This window comes from Brassica rapa, chromosome A06 (assembly GCF_000309985.2).
Source record: "Brassica rapa cultivar Chiifu-401-42 chromosome A06, CAAS_Brap_v3.01, whole genome shotgun sequence".
Classification (NCBI taxonomy): domain Eukaryota; kingdom Viridiplantae; phylum Streptophyta; class Magnoliopsida; order Brassicales; family Brassicaceae; genus Brassica; species Brassica rapa.
Genome location: NC_024800.2, coordinates 15638703 through 15659282, shown reverse-complemented (window position 1 = coordinate 15659282; position 20580 = coordinate 15638703). Strand labels below are relative to the sequence as shown.

The 20580-nt window shown below is 37.4% G+C and overlaps 2 protein-coding genes across 6 annotated transcripts in view; one reads left to right on the top strand and one right to left on the bottom strand.

Moving 5' to 3' along the window:
• Nucleotides 1-4225: 4225 nt before the first annotated feature.
• The window catches only part of LOC103873636 (brefeldin A-inhibited guanine nucleotide-exchange protein 5), a 38297-nt gene continuing 21942 nt past the window's right edge, over nucleotides 4226-20580 (top strand). For 2 of the 4 annotated variants that reach the window (XM_033272331.1, XM_033272330.1), the window contains exons 1-33: nucleotides 4226-4537; nucleotides 4807-4855; nucleotides 4966-5206; nucleotides 5359-5480; nucleotides 5554-5612; nucleotides 5729-5786; nucleotides 5862-5946; nucleotides 6049-6243; nucleotides 6654-6712; nucleotides 6921-6990; nucleotides 7075-7143; nucleotides 7524-7646; nucleotides 7726-7779; nucleotides 7870-7958; nucleotides 8051-8147; nucleotides 8243-8341; nucleotides 8480-8674; nucleotides 8748-8858; nucleotides 8928-9112; nucleotides 9267-9887; nucleotides 10032-10449; nucleotides 10774-11013; nucleotides 11123-11246; nucleotides 11353-11501; nucleotides 11720-12076; nucleotides 12267-12433; nucleotides 12504-12736; nucleotides 12823-12989; nucleotides 13103-13216; nucleotides 13314-13450; nucleotides 13528-13783; nucleotides 13874-13954; nucleotides 16629-16635. In XM_033272331.1, the coding sequence (XP_033128222.1) occupies nucleotides 4435-4537; nucleotides 4807-4855; nucleotides 4966-5206; nucleotides 5359-5480; nucleotides 5554-5612; nucleotides 5729-5786; nucleotides 5862-5946; nucleotides 6049-6243; nucleotides 6654-6712; nucleotides 6921-6990; nucleotides 7075-7143; nucleotides 7524-7646; nucleotides 7726-7779; nucleotides 7870-7958; nucleotides 8051-8147; nucleotides 8243-8341; nucleotides 8480-8674; nucleotides 8748-8858; nucleotides 8928-9112; nucleotides 9267-9887; nucleotides 10032-10449; nucleotides 10774-11013; nucleotides 11123-11246; nucleotides 11353-11501; nucleotides 11720-12076; nucleotides 12267-12433; nucleotides 12504-12736; nucleotides 12823-12989; nucleotides 13103-13216; nucleotides 13314-13450; nucleotides 13528-13783; nucleotides 13874-13954; nucleotides 16629-16635 (5134 nt within the window). In that variant the 5' untranslated portion in view covers nucleotides 4226-4434. Of the gene's footprint in view, nucleotides 4538-4806; nucleotides 4856-4965; nucleotides 5207-5358; nucleotides 5481-5553; nucleotides 5613-5728; nucleotides 5787-5861; nucleotides 5947-6048; nucleotides 6244-6653; nucleotides 6713-6920; nucleotides 6991-7074; nucleotides 7144-7523; nucleotides 7647-7725; nucleotides 7780-7869; nucleotides 7959-8050; nucleotides 8148-8242; nucleotides 8342-8479; nucleotides 8675-8747; nucleotides 8859-8927; nucleotides 9113-9266; nucleotides 9888-10031; nucleotides 10450-10773; nucleotides 11014-11122; nucleotides 11247-11352; nucleotides 11502-11719; nucleotides 12077-12266; nucleotides 12434-12503; nucleotides 12737-12822; nucleotides 12990-13102; nucleotides 13217-13313; nucleotides 13451-13527; nucleotides 13784-13873; nucleotides 13970-14063; nucleotides 14354-16628; nucleotides 16636-20580 lie in introns of those variants that run through there. The other 2 variants (XM_009152042.3, XM_009152041.3) reach the window with 2 other exon arrangements.
• On the bottom strand, nucleotides 16975-18682 carry LOC103873637. Of its 2 annotated transcripts, XM_009152043.2 has the most exons (3): nucleotides 18598-18682; nucleotides 17363-18508; nucleotides 16975-17298 (listed from the first exon to the last, which is right to left on the bottom strand). In XM_009152043.2, the coding sequence occupies exons 2-3, from the start codon at nucleotides 18489-18491 to the stop codon at nucleotides 17114-17116; spliced, it is 1314 nt and encodes a 437-aa protein (XP_009150291.1). In that variant the 5' UTR covers nucleotides 18492-18508; nucleotides 18598-18682; the 3' UTR covers nucleotides 16975-17113. The 2 variants fall into 2 exon arrangements, with proteins under 2 accessions (XP_009150291.1, XP_033128224.1); XM_033272333.1 differs by having other exon boundaries at nucleotides 17363-18674.

Sequence of the window (20580 nt, the reverse complement as noted above, 5' to 3'; positions counted from 1 at the left end):
TCGAATACATTATAGAAAAACAAAATGAGAATGTTAACGTATTCAAGGAAACAAAATTCTTAGAATTGAAATACTTACATTAATCGATCGGAGAATATTTGTGAAATTAAGTTTGCGTGACCAGAACTTCATTTTATTACCTATTTGACGTCAATAATAAGGCCGACTTAAGAAGGCTACAAATATCACATGTAAATATTTGTGAAATTAAGTTTGCGTGACCAGAACTTCATCCTTCATAATAAGGCTGACTTAAGAAGGATACTAACATTGATCGGTTTTCCAAAATTGTCTTCGACCCCACTGGTATTCCAGAAATTGATGCTTTACGATTGAGGTAATACATGCATTCACATATTTTGTTAAATAATATTTTTAATTTCTCAAGATGATCTCTTTGCTATTGCTCATAATAGGATTGCAAACGAAGACTTTTGAAGACAGTATTGACAACAGTTATTTTGTCTCTATTTTTCATTTTCTTTTATTTTCTGATACATTGTTCCTTTTATATTTTATTAGACAATTGCTTATGTTTCATTTAATATTATATTTATAATTTACCTTTATGCAAAAAAATATACAATTTAATTTTAAAGTCCATCGCATATAAATTTATATTACATACTAAAATTCTTAGCTATAACCCGTACTTTTTTACATATATTTTTTTTACTATGACTTTAAATTTTATTATGTCTACATATTAAAAGTTATAATACTTTTAAATCTACTCGCCCTGCGCAGGGTACGGGTTATCACCTAGTTCATGTATTAATTGAGAATCACAGGGCGGGAATAATTACTTTGCATTTATATTTTTGTAAAATTTGGTGCAACTTGATTTGTAAAAGATCAGTTTTCATTTTGTCACCAGATTGTTCCATATAACTATTTTATTTATTTGGGAGTTATGTGTGATGTAATGAACCGTGATATTTAGAATTTATTTTGAAAGTGTATTTAGCTTTTGATGCAAGTTGGAGAACAAATGATTTATGATTTTTATTTTGGTGTGTTTTTTTGTACATAGTCTTTGTGAAGATGTATTGCTATATTTTCAGTTCGTAAGTGATGGAGGAGATTTTCTCAAAAAAAAAAAGGAAGTGATGAAGGAGTTGTTCAAAGCACTTAAGTAAAAATGTGGAACATATGAAAATTTATGTTGGTTGCTTGATCCATAAATTTGAAACTGTTGCCAATATGTGCATTGAAGTGATGGTTTAAGTGTAGAAGAAACCAACATGTTCCGTGGATTTGGTGTGAAGTTTGAATTCATATTATCTTTATTCTATAGTTGATTCTTCTTTTCTTCTATTTTTCTTCTACATAACATTAAAACACCAAACTTATTGAGGTTGTAAAGGCCATAAGGGTTTTTGTAATGGAAAATTGCATAATCCTTTCTATGTATTGTTCCTTTGCATTGTCAACCACTTGCCACCGTTGACCATTTTTCATTACATTGTAGTACATACTTCTTGTTTAAGGTGGATCTTTTGAGAATAATATGAATTAGGTTTATGTAGAATGTGGTTTCAGTGGCAGCTTTAGTTTCAATGTCGGTTACTTTCAACAGAGCTCCAGCGGTTGGGGTTTGGAAACTCCTTGCATGTCTCATCTCAGTAGTATGTACTATTGATTATATAGTGGAACAAATAATGAAAGTTGTAATAGAAAAAAAAAATGAATGTTAATGTTATTTTGATTTAAAAATGAACTAAATCTTTAAACATGTTAATATTATTTCGTTTATTTGCTTACACGTTTTTAGGGTGATTGAACTCTAGTTTTGCATAAAGATACATTATGAATGTTAGAAAGAAAGAAATCATAATTTTTAATTATGTTCTTTTTGCATAAACACGATAATAATGATTGACTTGCCTTTTTTTCTTGTTAATGATGATGCTTGGTGGTCTATCCATTGTATAAACATAACCATTTTTAAAAAATATATATTGAAAGAACAAACTTAATTCGTTAAATAACGCTATTTCATTTATATATATTAACATAAAAGCAAGTGATAAAATTAAAAAGTGAAAATCTTACGCGCCAACAAATTGTTTTCTCCACTTTTTAATTGATCTATTTTCTTACACCAAAATTGTATGGCTGGCTATCCTCTGTTATAAGAAAAAAGAAAAGAAATCAAATATGAATATCATATTACATCATCGGATCTTTTTGTTGATAACTTTAAATAGTCAACAGTCTCGTACCAATTAATTCGTTTATTCCAAAGTGTTTCTTAAAAGAATACGCTTATACAACCTTAATAATGATTTAACATACTAACTGTATCGTTTTAGTGACCTCGCACCAACACATAAACTACATTTATTCTATAATACTTTGTATCTTTTGCTGAAAAAGGTTGGACCTTTGAGTTTTGTATGTCATATTGAACAAAATGGGACATAAGAATTGTCAACAGAAGATAAAATAAAAAGCAAGTCTATGGATTCAAAATACTTTTGTGTACGTGACATCTCAAACTGAAGTTGACTCCTTTCTTCCACGTTTTTTCAAAATCATTCAGCTTTTCCTCACAAGTCTCAGTTTCGTTCTACACTTAACCAAGGGCACAAAAAGAGAAAGAGAAGCTAAATCAGAGAGTCTTATTCTCATATCTCAAATCAGTTTCAGCTTCTGTGTCTGCAGCACCAGTATCAACAACAACAACAGCTACGAATTATTATAAAGTGCGTTAGTGTTGGCGATGGAGCTGTGGGCAAAACTTTTCTTCTTATCTCCTACACCAGCAATTCTTTTCCCACTGTATCCATCTCTCTTGGACTGTCTTTTACTGGCTTTTGTAAGGAGGTTGTGTGAGTGATGAAATTCTTGGTATAGACATGACTATTTATAGAATCAAATTAGTGAAAGTCGAAAGAGCAAGAGTTGGAAAATTATTGTCACGTAATGGGAGGTGGGTCTTGGATCGTAAATGTAAAACTAAGTTACAAAGAAGGATTGATGAGTGGCCAGTTTCCTAAGTTTGTGGTTGCTAGGGTAAGCGAAGAGACAGAGTTGGTTTCAAAAAGATTCCTCAGTCAAACGACACTATCCATAAAGAACCACTGCTTGCAAATACATTGAACGGTCGAGGTTGAGCTTGCTGACGTGTCGCAGTTTGCCCACTCTTACCTGATGATGTGGCTCAAGGAGGAGAGAGATTAGTCTACTTTATTGTATAAGATTTAAAAAAATAGTAAATTTATATTATGTAATATTTACAACTGAACTTTGCTCATGTGTCACTTTATTACATTTCAATTTTGCTGAGGTCACATCATTAGAATTGATTTCAAAATATGTTAGTCCAATTTAATTTCTCTAGGATACAACATACAATTAAGGATCCATTATAGACTAAACATACGACTAACCTATATTATAATGTTTTCCGCTTTTGTTTAGCCGGTGTATTATATAACTGAAATGGTACATTGATAATTTAAACGATATTTCTTGTAACTTCATCACTTCAAACCGAAATCACTGGTTGAACCATCTATATATGTTTTGAATAAGATCGAATACAATGAGTTGAATTAGATCGAGTGATACAAATGAGATCCGTAAAGAAAGAGTCTAAGATTGGGATGAAAACAAGGTCGATGTAAGTGTGTAGCTCTCTTTAGGATTTTCAACGTGTCCTTCTTCATGTTCGTTCTTCATTCCTTATAGTGAGTCGACCTCGTGACTTTTGTAACTGCTCTGCGATCTCCGTTTCTTGTTCCGCGATCTCCGAGACTTCGATGGCTTCGCTTTTGAGCTCGGTTACTTGCTATGGGTTTCAGTTCCTTACAGTCCATACCTTTGATTGCAGCCCATTAATGTATTGACTGTAATTGGGTCCAATACGTATCACTTCCACTGGATATGTTTTGAAACCAAGACTACAAGGTCTGATGAGAAGATGGTTTGAAGCAAATACTCTTTAATTTTTTAAGCTTTGTTTCTATTCTTTAAACCTAAAAAACTTTAGGTCTTCTACATACATTATTTTACGATGATCAATAAATTTAAAATTGTATCCGAAAAAAAAAATTTGGAATACACTTTTAGGTTTGACTTAATATTTGAGTTGGTTTTATCAATTCTTCGAACTAAAAAATTAGTAAACAATTACAGCCTAAGTTATTAAACAAAAGACAAAGAAACCGGAATAAATAAAGCTTAAAAATCCCGGTTCAAATGGGTGACATAGGAAATGGTTATTTAAAGAGGAAAAAGAGAAAATAGATCTATAGCTAGTGGCTCGTTTCGCTGCTTCAGATCTCTCTTCGATCAAAGCCTCTTCGGTCAATGGAATAAAGCAAAAACCAGAGAGCGCAGGCATTTTCTCTCTCGATTCCCTCGTAACTGCAACGATCTATCTCTATTTCGTTCGATCGAGTGTTTGATTGTTCACGAAATTTTGATATGGCGGCGGGTGGATTTGTGAGCCGAGCGTTCGAGACGATGCTCAAGGAATCTGGGGGCAAGAAGTTTCCTGATCTCCAGAAAGCCATTCAAGCCTATCAAGGTCAGATCTCCTTTTTTTTTTTATAAAAAGAAAATTGATTATCTGCTAGATGTTAGGCCTTAGATCAACTTCTCGCTTATAGTTTGTATCTGTGAACGGTGGACAAAGATGCGAATTGGGCAACGTGTTATTTGTTAAGTTTACAAGAACGTTCTAGTCAGGAGAAGTGTGGTCTATTACTACCAGCTGAGGTGTCAATTGATCTGTATAGTTCCTCTTAAACAAGTTTCTTTTGCTAACTTGTTTAGCTCCCATTTGTGATTTTACAGATGGTTCCAAGGTTGTTACACAGGCTGCATCCTCGAGCATAGATGAGAGGTAATGACCAGACCAGCGTTCCATTTTCTTCTAGTTTGTTGCCCTTTACCCATCTTTCAGGAGTGGTCTATTTCTAAGTTACTACCATTATATTTTATTTTCATCTTCAGATCACAAGCTGAAGGTGAAGGTGCAAAAACTGGAGGAGAAGCAGATGAACCGCAAAAAGTCCCGAGTGGTGAAGTGGCCGAGCAGGCCAGCCAGTCAAAAAGCGGGACTATCAACATTTCCTTAGCAAATGCTGGACACACATTAGGGGGAGCTGAAGTGGAGCTTGTTCTGAAGCCTCTACGCCTTGCATTTGAGACAAAGAACTTGAAGATTTTTGATGCTGCTTTGGACTGTCTTCATGTATGTCTTTGTTTTCTTTTTTCTTTGAGCATCCCTGGTTGTTTGCTCCATTAAAAATTGCTTTTCTAAGATTCCTGTAGTTCTGTAGTGTATCTCCAGTCCTTCTATTGATGTTATGTAAATGTTCTTTTCTCTTTATTTGTTGCAAGCAGAAACTCATTGCCTACGATCATTTGGAGGGTGATCCGGGTTTGGATGGCGGGAAGAATTCTGCACCTTTCACCGAAATTCTAAACATGGTTTGCAGCTGTATTGATAATTCATCGCCAGATAGGTATGTGCCTCTCTGTTTCCAAAGCTTCTTGAGATTGGCCACACCAGTTCTTAAAGCTGAAAAATTTATGCAGCACTGTACTTCAAGTGCTGAAGGTTCTTCTTACAGCTGTTGCTTCAGGAAAGTTCAAAGGTGAGCCTCTGATGTAGAAAAAGCTATGTTTGTAACTCTTAGATATATGATCCGGTTTCCTTATTTATTGTTCTTGCAATATCAAATTAGATGACTATAATATGTTTTGATCGCAGTACACGGGGAACCATTGCTGGGAGTTATTCGAGTTTGCTATAATATTGCTCTAAACAGGTATACTTTCTCTCCTTTTATCTGAGTTTTTTCATCACTCCGGTTGCAATCACTAAATGCAGTATTTACATGTAGCAAGAGCCCAATAAACCAAGCAACATCTAAAGCAATGTTGACTCAGATGATAAGCATTGTATTCCGGAGAATGGAGACTGACATTGTAAGGAATTTGAATTTCTCAGTGTTGCGTTTGTTTTATTGATTGAGTGAAAACATAGTAACTGTTGTATGGATGCGCTGATAATTGAATGTACAATTTTAGGTTTCCTCATCATCTTCAGTTTCTCAGGAAGAACATGTTTCAGGCGACAGTTCAAGCCTTAAAACTGAAGAAATTATTGCAGCTGACCAAAGTGAGAAAGAAATGACATTAGGCGATGCACTCACTCAAGCAAAAGACACAACTCTGGCTTCTGTTGAAGAGTTGCATACCCTTGTGGGCGGTGCTGATATTAAGGTTGGTCTTGAACTTATATCTCGAACTTTTCTCAGTTGCCGTGACGGAAATACAGATGTTTCTTCCAAAAAAGGAATCTTGAAAAAGTTTTTTTTTTTTAAAAAAATCCTAGTAAAAGAGAAATGCATATGTTTTGTAGCGTTTTTTATATACCGAGTTGTTTCGTTGGATAAGTAGAGATATTTGGTAGTCACTTGTCTTCGCACGCTCGCTCATTATATAGTTTTATGACGTATGCATCTCATATGGTCTATATAGAATCTCCTGGCTGAATTTTGTAAGAAATTATAATTTTGTGAGTCTGGAAGAAATTCTCGAGGATTGTTTCTTCAGTCTTCCTGAGTAGATAGAAAACTCTTGTATATTGTTGTTGGTTTTTGCGGAGATGAAGTTCTTAATTCTTTGATCAGGGTTTAGAAGCCGCCCTTGACAAAGCTGTGCATCTTGAAGATGGCAAGAAGATAAAACGGTATTGTTCATGCCACTCTGCACAATATTTGAATTTAAGTTTTTCCTAAACAAGTTACGCACATGCATGTCTTACACCTATAATCTTGCTTGTGACCGAACATACATTATGCCCATACTCACCTGTAACGATTAGGAAATAATGGGTTCGACTTGTTTGCTCTTTGTAAAACCCATGCCTTCTTATTCAATTCATGTTAATTCCGTAGGGGCATCGAGCTAGAGAGCATGAGTATTGGACAGCGTGATGCATTGCTAGTTTTCCGTACCCTTTGCAAGGTTGGATTTTTGAGGTTCCATCTCTCTATCCTTGACTATCTATTTGTGGTGCTTCTGTGACATATTTTCCAAATTTTGTATCAGATGGGCATGAAAGAAGATAGTGACGAAGTCACAACCAAGACCCGTATATTGTCTCTTGAACTTCTTCAGGTAAACTTAGTTACATTATCTTGTAACTTTATAACTAAAGGCATTACATGACACTAGAGCATCATATAAACTTTATTATTTTGTAGTCAAATAGAGCTGTAAGACATGATTGTCCTTTCTATGAACTCTCTGTTGCTTTCTGCCTAAATATCTGAGGCATGCCTTGTGTTATAGGTTGTATTTACACTCAAAACAGTTGCTGTCCATCTTCATAACTTTAATGTTGTGCAAGGCCTATATTTACCTCTTTTCTTATGCTGAGTTTCTGAAAACATAGAAGGATTGATGACATTGTTATTAATGTTGCATTGCACTGAATGTTCCTTTTGTTTGTTAAGTTTGACCAACTTTTCTGCAACACATACGTTTGCAATACGCAGGGTATGCTAGAAGGAGTTAGTCATTCGTTTACGAAGAACTTTCACTTTATTGATTCGGTGAAAGCGTACCTCTCATATGCATTGTTACGAGCTTCAGTTTCCCAGTCTTCTGTCATATTTCAGGTTTGATTTTCCAATTCATGTAGATGTTTGAGGATTCACTTTAGAATGTTGTATCTAACTAGGATTTATCTTCTGACAGTATGCATCTGGTATATTCTCCGTGCTTTTACTTCGGTTCAGAGATAGTTTAAAAGTAAGCATGTGATGTCTCCTGTTTTGAATTTCTTCTTTGCGATGATTGTTACCTTTTACCATATTTTCTGATCCTAAATCTTATTTTTAGGGTGAAATTGGTATCTTTTTCCCCATCATCGTCTTACGATCATTAGATAACTCAGAGTGTCCCAATGACCAAAAGATGGGTGTTCTTAGGTAAAGTGTTATTCTGCTCTGTATTATCTCTTAAACGAGTGTACTATCTCTTTTTCTGTGAATTTTTTTGTGAATTTTTGTTTTTTTTGCAGGATGCTTGAAAAAGTCTGTAAAGATCCTCAGATGCTTGTTGATGTCTATGTAAACTATGATTGTGATCTAGAGGCCCCGAACTTGTTTGAACGCATGGTGTGTTCCATTTTCTTCTTGTTTATATAACTACTGTACGTCAGCAATGTGACTGATAGTTAGGGCTCATATTGCATCTTTTTCTTTTCTTCTAGGTAACAACACTCTCCAAAATTGCTCAAGGTACTCAAAGTGCTGATCCCAATCCTGCCATGGCTTCGCAGACAGCTTCAGTTAAAGGTTCATCCCTTCAGGTAGGCGTCATGTCACGTTTGCTTTACCTGCACCCATAAATAAATTACTTAAATTGCTATTAATTTATTTATTTGATCTGGTTCCTTGTGAAGTATTCAATAATCAATTAGGGGAACCGTTTTCTTAAAATTTTCCAGTGCCTGGTGAACGTTCTTAAATCACTTGTTGATTGGGAGAAAATAAGGAAAGAGGCAGAAAATAGTACAAGACATGTAAACGAGGACTCTGATTCTGCTAGGGAGCCAATTGAAACCAAAAGCAGGGAAGATGTGCCAAGCAACTTTGAGAAGGCTAAAGCTCATAAATCCACAATGGAGGCGGCTATCTCCGAGGTTATTATTGTTTAACATCCTGATGGTTGTCACTATAGTCACATTACTAACGCATTGGTAATTATTTTTGCAGTTCAACAGGAATTCAGTGAAGGGTATAGAATACCTAATAGCAAACAAGTTGGTCGAAAGGAATCCTGCTTCAGTTGCTCAGTTTCTAAGAAGTACTTCGACTTTAAAGAAGGTGTAACAGTCGTATTGTGCAGAATTTATGTTCAGTATTTATAGGTGGGATAACCATTCTTATGTGTAGGTCATGATTGGCGATTACCTGGGCCAACACGAGGAGTTTCCTCTTGCTGTTATGCATGCCTATGTTGATTCAATGAAATTTTCAGAAATGAAGTTTCATACAGCTATTCGTGAATTTCTCAAAGGTTTCAGACTTCCTGGAGAGGCTCAAAAAATTGATCGCATTATGGAAAAGTTTGCAGAGAGGTATGATATGTTCTCCTTAGATCATCTTTTGAATGGAATACAAATATTAAGCTTGTTATTTATTACTTGAACTGAAAATATACATTTGTCTATATTATCTTTTTTTTCCCCATTGATAGCTAACATTTTCTTTTCCACTGTTTCCTTCGATTAGATATTGCGCAGACAATCCGGGTCTTTTCAAGAATGCAGATACTGCCTATGTTCTAGCCTATGCAGTTATCATGTTAAATACAGATGCGCATAATCCAATGGTTTGGCCTAAAATGTCAAAATCTGATTTTATACGTATGAATGCTACAACTGATCCCGAAGATTGTGCTCCAACTGAACTTCTCGAAGAGATATATGATTCTATTGTAAAAGAAGAGATAAAACTCAAAGATGATGACAGCAGCATAAGGAAAATCAACAGTCAAAGGCCAGGAGGAGAAGGTGGTCTTGTCAGTATTCTTAATCTGGGTTTGCCAAAACGAATATCAGCAGCCGATGCTAAGTCTGAGACTGAGGATATTGTTAGGAAAACACAGGAAATTTTCCGAAAGGATGGAGTGAAAAGAGGAGTCTTCCACACTGTAGAGCAAGTGGACATAATAAGGCCCATGGTTGAAGCTGTTGGCTGGCCTCTGCTTGCTGCTTTCTCCGTTACAATGGAAGTAGGTGATAACAAACCAAGAATTCTTCTCTGCATGGAAGGATTTAAAGCTGGCATACATATTGCTTTTGTTCTTGGAATGGATACAATGCGCTATGCCTTTCTAACATCGCTTGTCAGGTAAACCTGCAACACTTATTTCATACTGCCTTTTATGTTTCAGTGTGGAGCATTTATTTAGGTTTCGCTGTGTATTGGCTATTTATTTATGTAAACTACAGAAATCTGTGGCATATTGATTATTTTTCGTCAAACTGTCCATAGGTTCACGTTCTTGCATGCTCCGAAAGAAATGAGGAGCAAAAATGTTGAAGCATTGAGGATATTACTGGCTCTGTGTGACTCAGAACCTGATACCCTTCAAGATACCTGGAATGCAGTTCTAGAATGTGTTTCTCGGCTTGAATTCATTGTTTCTACTCCTGGGATTACTGCAACAGTAATGCACGGATCAAACCAGATATCCAGGGATGGGGTTGTTCAATCATTGAAGGAATTAGCGGGAAGACCGGCTGAACAAGTTTTTGTAAACAGTGTGAAGCTGCCCAGCGAATCTGTTGTGGAATTCTTTACTGCTTTATGTGGTGTTTCAGCGGAAGAACTGAAACAGTCTCCTGCCCGGGTTTTCAGCTTGCAGAAACTCGTTGAGATCAGTTACTACAATATAGCTCGTATTCGAATGGTACTCTTCTGATAGTCTTCTAATCTACTTGGTGCATGGTTACATATGATAGGTGACAACACATACCCAATCTTTGCAGCTCATGCAACTTGAAAGTATGGATACGCTAAGCATGAGCAGCCTTCACCATAACATAATCAAAAAGTCGTGGAAAATATGTTAATGTTGCTCTCTGTTCTGTTATAACTTTGGGTTATCTCTAATTTTTGGTGTCTGTTATAAAACTGTTTCCTGACTCTCTTGTCTAAGTAATGTTGTAGTGTGATAGATTATGTATCTTAGGCTAATATGACTTAATTTGTGTTTGCTTTTGTGACATACCAGGTCTGGGCAAGAATATGGTCTGTCCTTGCAGAACATTTCGTATCTGCTGGTAGCCATCATGATGAAAAGATTGCAATGTATGCCATAGATTCTCTTAGACAGCTCGGGATGAAGTATTTGGAGCGTGCTGAGCTCACCAATTTTACCTTTCAAAATGATATTCTCAAACCGTTCGTTATTATCATGCGGAATACTCAAAGTCAGACCATAAGAAGCCTAATTGTTGACTGCATCGTTCAGGTTGCATGCTGGTCTTTGCTAATTTGAATATTAATATTTTTCCTTTGTTTTTGTTACTCAGTTGTATGCAGCCCTTTTTTCATCACCTAATCATTCTTCTTTCTTGTAGATGATCAAATCTAAAGTTGGAAGTATAAAATCGGGTTGGAGGAGTGTTTTTATGATATTTACAGCAGCTGCAGATGACGATGTTGAATCCATAGTTGAAAAATCATTTGAGAATGTGGAGCAAGGTAACAAACTGTCCACAAAAACTCTTGAACTTATATCATAGTTTGAGTGTATTTTCTCACTTCATTGTTTGGATAAAAGTTTTTTAACCACTAGTTTTGTTTGCAGTTATTCTGGAACACTTTGACCAGGTGATCGGTGACTGCTTCATGGATTGCGTCAACTGTCTCATCCGGTTTGCCAATAACAAAGCTTCAGACAGGATAAGCCTGAAAGCTATTGCCCTTCTCAGAATATGCGAGGATCGGCTTGCAGAGGTATGATTTCAAGCTAAATGTAGCTTTAACATTTCAGCATGTAACTCTTCCATTATAACTTTCGTCATTATATCCCACACTCCTTTCCGTTCGTATCTACTTTTTGCTCTGTCTTCAAATTCCCTCATATTTCTCAGTCTTCAGATTCCCTCACTTTCTTGTAAGTTCTCCCTCTGGAACTACATTTGCTCATTTGTCTAGCGTATGATGATGCTCAGGGACTTATACCGGGTGGTGTTCTCAAGCCTGTCAATACCAATGAGGATGAAACTTTTGATGTGACAGAGCATTACTGGTATCCGATGCTTGCTGGTTTATCTGATCTCACGTCAGATTTTAGACCTGAAGTTAGAAACTGCGCTCTGGAGGTGTTGTTTGATTTGCTGAATGAAAGAGGCAAAAAGTTCTCCACGCCTTTCTGGGAGAGCATCTTCCATCGCATCTTGTTTCCAATTTTTGATCATGTGAGTCATGCTGGAAAGGACGGCTTAGTATCGTCGGGGGATGTTCAATTTCGTGAAACAAGCATTCATTCCCTTCAGCTTCTCTGTAATCTCTTTAATACATTCTACAAGGTACTTTAATTTGTTCTCTCTGTGCGCATCCAATCCATTATTTATCAATTAACTTTCACACCTGTTGCAGTATATGTCATGTTTATCGCAGGAAACCGTACAGAAAATGTTTTTTTTTCTTAACATGCAAAGTTAGAACATATTATTGCGTGCTGCAAATTTGACCATTGGATTTTCACCTTTGGAGCAGGAAGTTTGTTTTATGCTGCCTCCACTTTTAAGCTTGCTCCTAGACTGTGCGAAGAAATCAGATCAGACAGTTGTTTCAATTTCATTAGGAGCACTGGTTCACCTTATAGAGGTTGGAGGTCACCAATTTAGTGAGGGCGACTGGGATATGCTCTTGAAAAGCATAAGGTCACCATCTTTCATCACAACAATTTTCATCTCCAAATGTTGCTATCTAACTTTTTCTTTCGGTTTCTAGAGATGCATCATACACAACTCAACCGCTGGAGCTATTAAATGATTTGGGTTTTGACAATCCGAATAAGAACCTGGTTGTGACTGGAGATATAGAGGCTGATGCCACTGATTCTCCCCGAGTTGATCATAATCCGGATGAGAATGGGAAAGGCTCCGCCCAGGCATCTCCAAGGGTTGGCATTCATGGAGCTTCTCAAGAATCTGGGATACAGCCCAAGGATGATGGTTCTGAAGGTTTCCTCTTAAACTTTTTAGCATGGTTGAAAGACGATTAGATTTATGCAACGCCATGTTTTTGACTTTGATGTTCCCTCCTGAAGGTCGTCCATCGTCATCTGGAAGGTCACAAAAGGAAGGGGATGATCCGATTATCCAGCGGAGTCAGACTTTTGGCCAAAGATTTATGGACAATCTCTTTCTCAGGAATCTCACATCTCAACCAAAGAGCTCTGCTGCAGAGGTGTCTGTACCCTCTTCTCCACATAAGGTAATTATACGAGCACACACCTTGGCTGGCTTGTCATGCACAGTTCTCTTGTTTCTCCGAGTAATGTGATAAACAGAGGAATATTCATCAAAAATTACTACTTCCTCCTGCAGCAGGTGGATCCTGCAGAGCCAGACAACAGAGAAGAAGAGAGCCCAGCTCTTGGAACTATTAGAGGCAAATGCATCACACAATTACTACTACTTGGTGCTATCAACAGTATCCAGGTGTTAAAATGTCTTCTCTACTTAGCTATATGCTGTATGGTCTTAGGGCACACATTCTTATTATTGCATATTTCTGTGTTTGATGTTAATTCTGCAGAAAAAATACTGGAGTAATTTGAAAACAGCACAGAAGATTGCGATCATGGACATCTTATTCTCTTTCATAGAATTCGCTGCTTCCTACAATTCATATTCTAACCTTAGAACACGAATGATTCACATTTCCGCGGAAAGGTTAGGAACAAAAACAAAACCTTTGGACTGAGTTATAGTTATAATCGCATCTTCCAACAATTCGTTTAATACTATAGGCCACCTCTAAACCTTCTCCGACAAGAGCTGGAAGGAACCAACATATATATGGATGTCTTACATAAGACTACAACTGGGCTTGGGGATGCTGCATCCGACACGGAAGATAAACTCGAAGGTGCAGCTGAAGGAAAGCTGGTGTCGTTCTGTGAACAGGTGCTGAAAGAAACATCTGATCTCCAGTCCTCTTTGGGGGAGTCTACGAACATGGATGTTCACCGGGTACTTGAGCTACGTTCTCCCGTGATTGTCAAGGTAATATAATAATAATACATCGCTGAGATTTTATATAATAAAATAAACTACGATAGAAAAAAATAATTTGCTGATGCCATCTTGTTCCAGGTTCTGGAAGGAATGTGCTTCATGAACAACAAAATATTCAGGAAACACATGAGAGAGTTCTACCCTCTGCTCACGAGGCTTGTTTGCTGTGAACAGGCAAGTTCCACTTTGATTAAACATGTTCTAGTCTCATCTAGACAAAAGGTTGTTATAATCAGTAAAGTTTTTTTTTTTAATTTTCTGTTTGCAGATGGACATACGAGGTGCATTAGCCAACCTTTTCACAGCACAATTGAAGCCTCTTTTGCAACAGTAAATGATCGAAGCCTGTGAAATTGTGACAAAGCATACTTGCTTTCCAGAGTTTGGGTTATTGTTTTTTTTTTCTTCTCTTTTCTACATTGGAGTGGTTCTTCTCTTGATTACAGATGATGCTTGTTCCTGACATGTCGATTGTACTTAGACCGTATCAGCTGTTTTTGAGATTCTTATGCACGCAAACTTAAAAACTTTTATGATATATTGGGTTGACTCTTAATTTTCTGTTGCTGTTAGACTCCGTCCACTTGCGTATCCGTAAGACTTTTTCTTTCGCTTCTTACACATTGTGGATTTCGTTGCTATCAACATTTACTATCCTTCTCGATTTCAATTTATGCACTTTTTGATAACTTGATTAATGTGTTATTAGATTACTACCTGGACCTTATCTGTAGATAGGACTAAAATGTGAAGTTTGTTAATGGTCTAAGTCAAAACAAAAGAAAAGTTTTGAAAAATGAAATCATAAGAGCACCCCCATTGAGGGTTTATGGGGGAGTTCACACAAAAATTAAAAAAAAAAAATAATAAAATAATTCAATCCTATGAACCCCTCTCTCCTAAAGCTCTTTTGGCTGAATCCCTTTCTCCTAAAATTCATCACTGTAGCGCGGACCCCATGTGTCGTAGCGGTCCGTGATTGGTCTAGTTTTTTTTTTTTTTTTTTTTTAGAAAAAACCAGAAAGAAAAAGAAAAAAAATTTAATAATAAAAAACTGAAAAGATGAACCCCAAGAGGGGGTTCATTGATGTGGATGCTCTAAGTATTGTTAAGCGCAAACAGCATTCTTTTGTTACGTTTTTAAAATTCATATTCCACAAAAGTAAAAAGGCATTTCTATCGTCAGGGCAGAGAAGCGCAAAAGTTGCATTTGAAACAAGCAAGGCCCTGTGACAAAAAAAAAAAGAAACAAGCAAGGCCTTATTTAGTTCCTTATTGTAAAAAGTATGATATATATGCATACGATCGATATATGCCTTTTGTTTTCCAAGACTTTAATCCATGTTACATTAAGAGTCCTAATTTTATGAATCATGGTTCTTCGAAGATTCAATATTAAATTGTCCCTGTGACTGAAACCAATGTTCAAAAAATCGTTAAAAGATATTAGACGATTTATCGGGCATTTATATCAGGTTTTTGAATGTTTGGACCAATTTTCTTAAAAATCATTCTATAAAAATTATTTTCCTTTTTAAATGTTCAATTGGCCGTTTAGACGCCGCCGCCTCAACCGATTTCTAGAACAAGAAGTACAGTACTTTTTTTTTCATTTTACCACATTACAATCATGATAAAATAAAGGAAATAATAGCCTCATGAGTTGGTCTAGCGATTACAGGTTTGATTTGTTTTGGTGTGGTCCACACTACTTCAGACTCATTTAACGCTCTTGCTGTCTTAGTTTTTAAAGAGGCTAATATACAGTAACCATTAGGTTAACTCTTCTAATATAGTGTGGTCGGTCACCAAAATCTTTCAATATAAGTAAAAGTTAACTCTTCTAGGTTGCTCACATGCAAACTTTAGTTTCACCGGCTAGTCTAAACCGCAACTTTGGCATGATTTTTGCTTTTCGTTTGTTGGAGGTGGATTCCATTCAAAACAGGTCCACTAAAAAATACAGAATCCCACAAAGCTGCTAGGCCTAGCTTGAAAAAGGCATGCCTAACAACTGTACAAATTACACATGTGACATGACATTGTTGATCAAACGCCTGAAGGAGAAGCACCTCAGAAGAAGGGGATCCGCATACCTGACCTCCAAAGAGAAACTTAGAGAGTGAAGACCTCATATCATCATTGAAGTCTGATCTTAGATCTTCGGAGTCTTTTCCCAAACCCTCTTCATTTTCATTAGAATTTGCATTGTATTTGTAACCCTAACCACTTTTGTAATCATTTTATAGGCACAACTTAGATATATTGAAATAATCTGGTCCATATGTCCCTATATCCTGAAGATTTACCGCATTCTAGGAGTAACCTAAAACTTTTCATTTACTAGTAGCATAATCCGTTTCCCAGTGCACAACCAAAGTTTTTTGGTGCACAACCAAAGTTCAACTCTAAACGGCTTGATCTGTTTAACTTGTACCGAGAGGTGGTTTGATTTTGATCAACCCAGACAGCATTATGGTGAGCTAATGAGAGTATTTTCAGGTTGTAACACGTGGAGTCCACGTAGGGAATGGGATCAACTGGAAAGGACAAGTTTTCTCAAAAGATGGCGGAACCACACTCAAAAACAGAATGACTGTAAAGTATGATTTGATTTCTAGTTGAAAGTCTTTGTTTTAAAAGAGGTTTTATATATGGCAGGGAGTGGGCAATACGCTGAAAAGACACTAAGAGACATATAGTGGAGTATGAGTATGCTCATGATGATGTATGTAGATAGTGAATGTTCCTTACTATGTCGCAGGTACATTAAGAATGTGGTTGAAGCAGTAGCACGGCAGGTGACTGGGTGAACTGTGGAGAATGGGCTCAGTTCAGATGTGACAGAAGGCCAGGCCTTGGCGCCTTCAAGGTAAAGCAAACAAGCAAGCCACTCAATGGCCTGTGTGTGTACTGACTGTTTATCATGACAGGATTACGCGAAAGCGGATGGATTCGAATGTGTGCCCAAACTGTAGCGTCTGTAATTACAGGAACAAGTCGCAGAAGACCTCTAATGGCTTACTTGTCCCTTAGCTTCACGTTTCTTCTTTCATTGTACCTTTTCTTTTTAAAATGATTGATTCCTCCTCCTCTTACGATCTTTTTTTGCAATGCATGTTTCATTCTAATTATTATCATATATATATATATATATATATATATAAATTTGTTGAATGAAAGACGGTAAAGAATCCATAATTAAATTAACCAATTGCTAAAAGTTTCATAAGTTGTAGAAAGAAACAATTGCTATCTACGTACATGTACAATTAAAAGATATATCATCACACGAGTTGTTTATAATGCGAATGGAGATTACTGACGTAGACCTGCGTAGAGGTCATTGAGCGCAGTGTACAATGGTTGAGCCGCTTTGGGTTGATCCACCATCCCAAGTAGAATGTCAGATGTGCTTAGGTATGGATCGCCATAGAAGTTAACATTTGTGTCCCTTCTCGTCGTCACCACATTGCCTTCAAGGGATACTCCCACAAAAGCCCCTGTTAGACAAAAATAATTCAAATAATCCTGTAATATTATCTAAAACAATATAAAAGAATAAACCTTTGCAACGGCTGTAAGTATAGCAGAGGCCAGAGCCTCTATCACCAGCGCGGAGGTCAGCCTCCAAGACTCTCCCTAGAGGTCCTGCAGCTGCACTGCACCCTGCGCCTAGAGAGAAGTGCATTCTGCTGCAGAAGGTCTTGACAGCTTTCAAGTCATGCAGCACTATAATGAAGTCCATCAACTCACCCCCAACCAGAGCACCCCATCCTAGACCTAGCGAGAGTAGGGCAGATGGAGCAGACCATGACCCGTCTGATCTCCGAGAGATAACCAGACCAGTGCCGAGATTGTAGGAGAGAAAGGCCCCAGCTTTAGCGACAGTGAGGATGGCCAAACCGTGAGCTCGACGAAGAAGGGCAAGAGGGATGGATTTCTCAGGGTCAGATCTAGCAACCTGGGAGTAGCCTCTCAAGGTATTAGAAGCCTTGTAGATCTCATCTTCCATGGAAAGACCAATGGGGAGATTCAACCAGCCTCTTGCACAGGTCCAATCAACAACATCATGCTTTGCAACCTGAACAGCATTACTAATAGAGTTAATGAGGACACCTTGCAAAGGATCAAGCCTCTCGTAGCAGGAATCACAGACTCTCTGGGGGTTCCTTTGACGGAACCTGGTGGGCATCAAGCACCTTCCTCTGGAGCAGTTCCTACAGAATATCCCTCCGCAGAAGCGACAGTGATGCCTGCCGCAAGTGATGGCGGTGAAGGGAGAGGAGCAGTGCATGCAGGTAGTGGTGGAACTGTCGGGGAGCCAGTGAGGAGGTTCAGCTTCGAGCAAGTCCTTGTAAACACTGTAGTTGGGTTCAAGAAGAGGCGGGGCACTTGGTATGTAAACGGAGGAGCCAAGGAAGGAGACGTTCTGGTTGGAAGAAGAGGAAGAAGGTGGTTGTTTGTTGCTCCCGGTGACGATTGCTATCAACCCACTCAACACGTTCTTCAAGTTAACATCTACGTTTCCTTGATTTGGTTCAGCTGAATCGAATCCTTCATCCACGTAATCTTCTTCTGAGTCGTCCATGATGGGATAATTAGGCTCTATTTTTGACTCGACACACGAAGGATCTCCATATCCATCATCATCATCTTCATACTTGAATTTCATCTTTCCATTAAGACTAGCCATATGCACAAATCCAAATTCTGCAAAAATACAAAATCTCAAGAACCCTAGCTACCTTTGATTTCAATTAAACAACCAAAATCAACGGATCAATAGAGAGAATATAAACCTGTGCTTTGATCTCGATACAAGTAACTCACGTAACCCTATCTATCGATTCTCCGATTCAACAAGATAACCCACGCTCTATTTAATACTAATAAATATTATATATTTCGGTTTTCCTGTAACCAAGTCTTCTAGGATATTCTTATATTTGTGGGCCCAGGGGGCTTTACGTGTCCCTCTTTCTTTCTTTTTTCCTTGTTTTCTATTATCAAAAGTTATTCATAAAAATCCAGAGTTAATTAGCTTAAAATATATAAAAAGTAACAAATTTACTACCAACCTAAAACAATAAACAATAAAAGTACAAGAGTTTCTCTTGTATTCTCCCTCCCTCTCTCTCTAACAAAAATCTCTCGCATCTCTCTAAATTTCGAAGAAGAAACCCTAGCTCTAGTGCCGGAGGCCCTCCTCTTCCCTTGCTTTCCTTAATATTTTTTTTTGCTTCTCCCTCGATGCTTTCTTCCCGGCCGATATGCGGATGACTCTGGTTTGGTCGAGTTAAGCTGGAAACTCGCATCGTGTGGGTGATGGTCTAGCTCAAGCTTGCCTTGGAGGAGTGGCGAGGCTAGTGGAACGGTGGAAGAGGAAGAAGTCGGCTTTTAGGGTTCTGCTGAGCCAGATCTAGTTTTCTCTTTTTAGATCTCTGGCGAACCAAGCTCAGTATCGGCGCGTTGTCTGGCAAGACGACTCCTCCACCCTAGATCTTTGCTCCAACGAGGCGGTGAGGCAATCAGAGGAGAGGACCGATAACTTGTGTATAGAGGTTTGTCTTCTGGTTCTCAGAAACAACACGTACCAAAGGAGACGACGATGGAGTGGTCAACCGGAGAAGTCAACCTGCGGCGGTTCATGGTGGAGGTCTACATCCCAGCACCGGAAAGTGCTTTATGTTCTCTGCCGCCGGTTAGAGCTCCACACCTCTATTTATTGCAGTACAGGCCCGTGCTTGATTCTGAAACCCACTTTTTCAGTCGGACATCGTTGTCAGGTTTGAGGCTGAAGAACAGAGAGCTGAAAGCTGGTGGTGACGAAGCTGTTTTGGGTCTGCACCTTTGGTGTTGTTGCTCTTGGGCCAAGAACATCACTCCTATCATTAGGTCCCAAAAGCTTAGAGCTTTAATGACTTCCAGAATAGGTTTTGTCAGTACCGTTAGTAAGTGATTCTGCGCTAGAGGTCTAATTTAAGTGGTTTAAGAATCAAATCTTTCTGATTGTAGGAGGAGTTTGTGTTCAATGGGATGAAAGTTACAACATAGACATAGATTAGGTAGCGTTTGGTTCAAGTAGGGATCTTAGGTGTTACTAAATCTCTATGTTGTAAGTTTGGTTCAAATACTCTTGTGGTGGAAAATCTTGTATCCCTTCTTGGTAATATGAAGTTGATGTTGAGTAAAAGTACACAAGTAGCTGTAGTCTATGTTTGAAATTATGATAGGTGTGAATTGGAGGGTTGAGTTGGGTATATCGAATTAACAAAAAGTCAGAAATTAATTGGAGAGTATTTAGAGATTTTTCTTTTAAAGGTTTTATCTATATTTCGATCTATATATACAATGTTTGTAAAACTTATTTGCAAAATTTAAGCTGGTGTAGCGGTAGGCGTGCATTTTGTTTATTTTTGAGAAATTTGAACTTTTATTGTCTCTTTAGTACAAAATCAAATTTTATCACTTTTGGATTTTTACTATCTTTTTTGTAAACAAAAATTATATCCATTTATTTACAATGCAAAAAAATAAAAAAAAAGTATAAAACATGAAATAGTCAAGCATGTGCATATATGAAAAATATTTTTGGATTCAAAAAATATTTGGAATAGTAAGTTCAAAAATGGAGTAAAGGTGTTAGTATATCAGATCTACTATCTACGCCGAATTAAATTATGCAGTCTACTGAAGACACAATGATTTAACCAAGGTAGAATCCGCAATACAATGAAAACATTTCGATCTACTAAGGCAGAATAACAAATCTACGTTTCATT

Coding starts and splice junctions, on each gene's coding strand:
- LOC103873637 (XM_009152043.2), bottom strand. CDS start 18,491: ATGGCTAGTCTTAATGGAAAGATGAAATTCAAGTATGAAGATGATGAT. Junction 17,299..17,362: donor TACTTACAGCCGTTGCAAAG/GTTTATTCTTTT, acceptor TTTGTCTAACAG/GGGCTTTTGTGGGAGTATCC.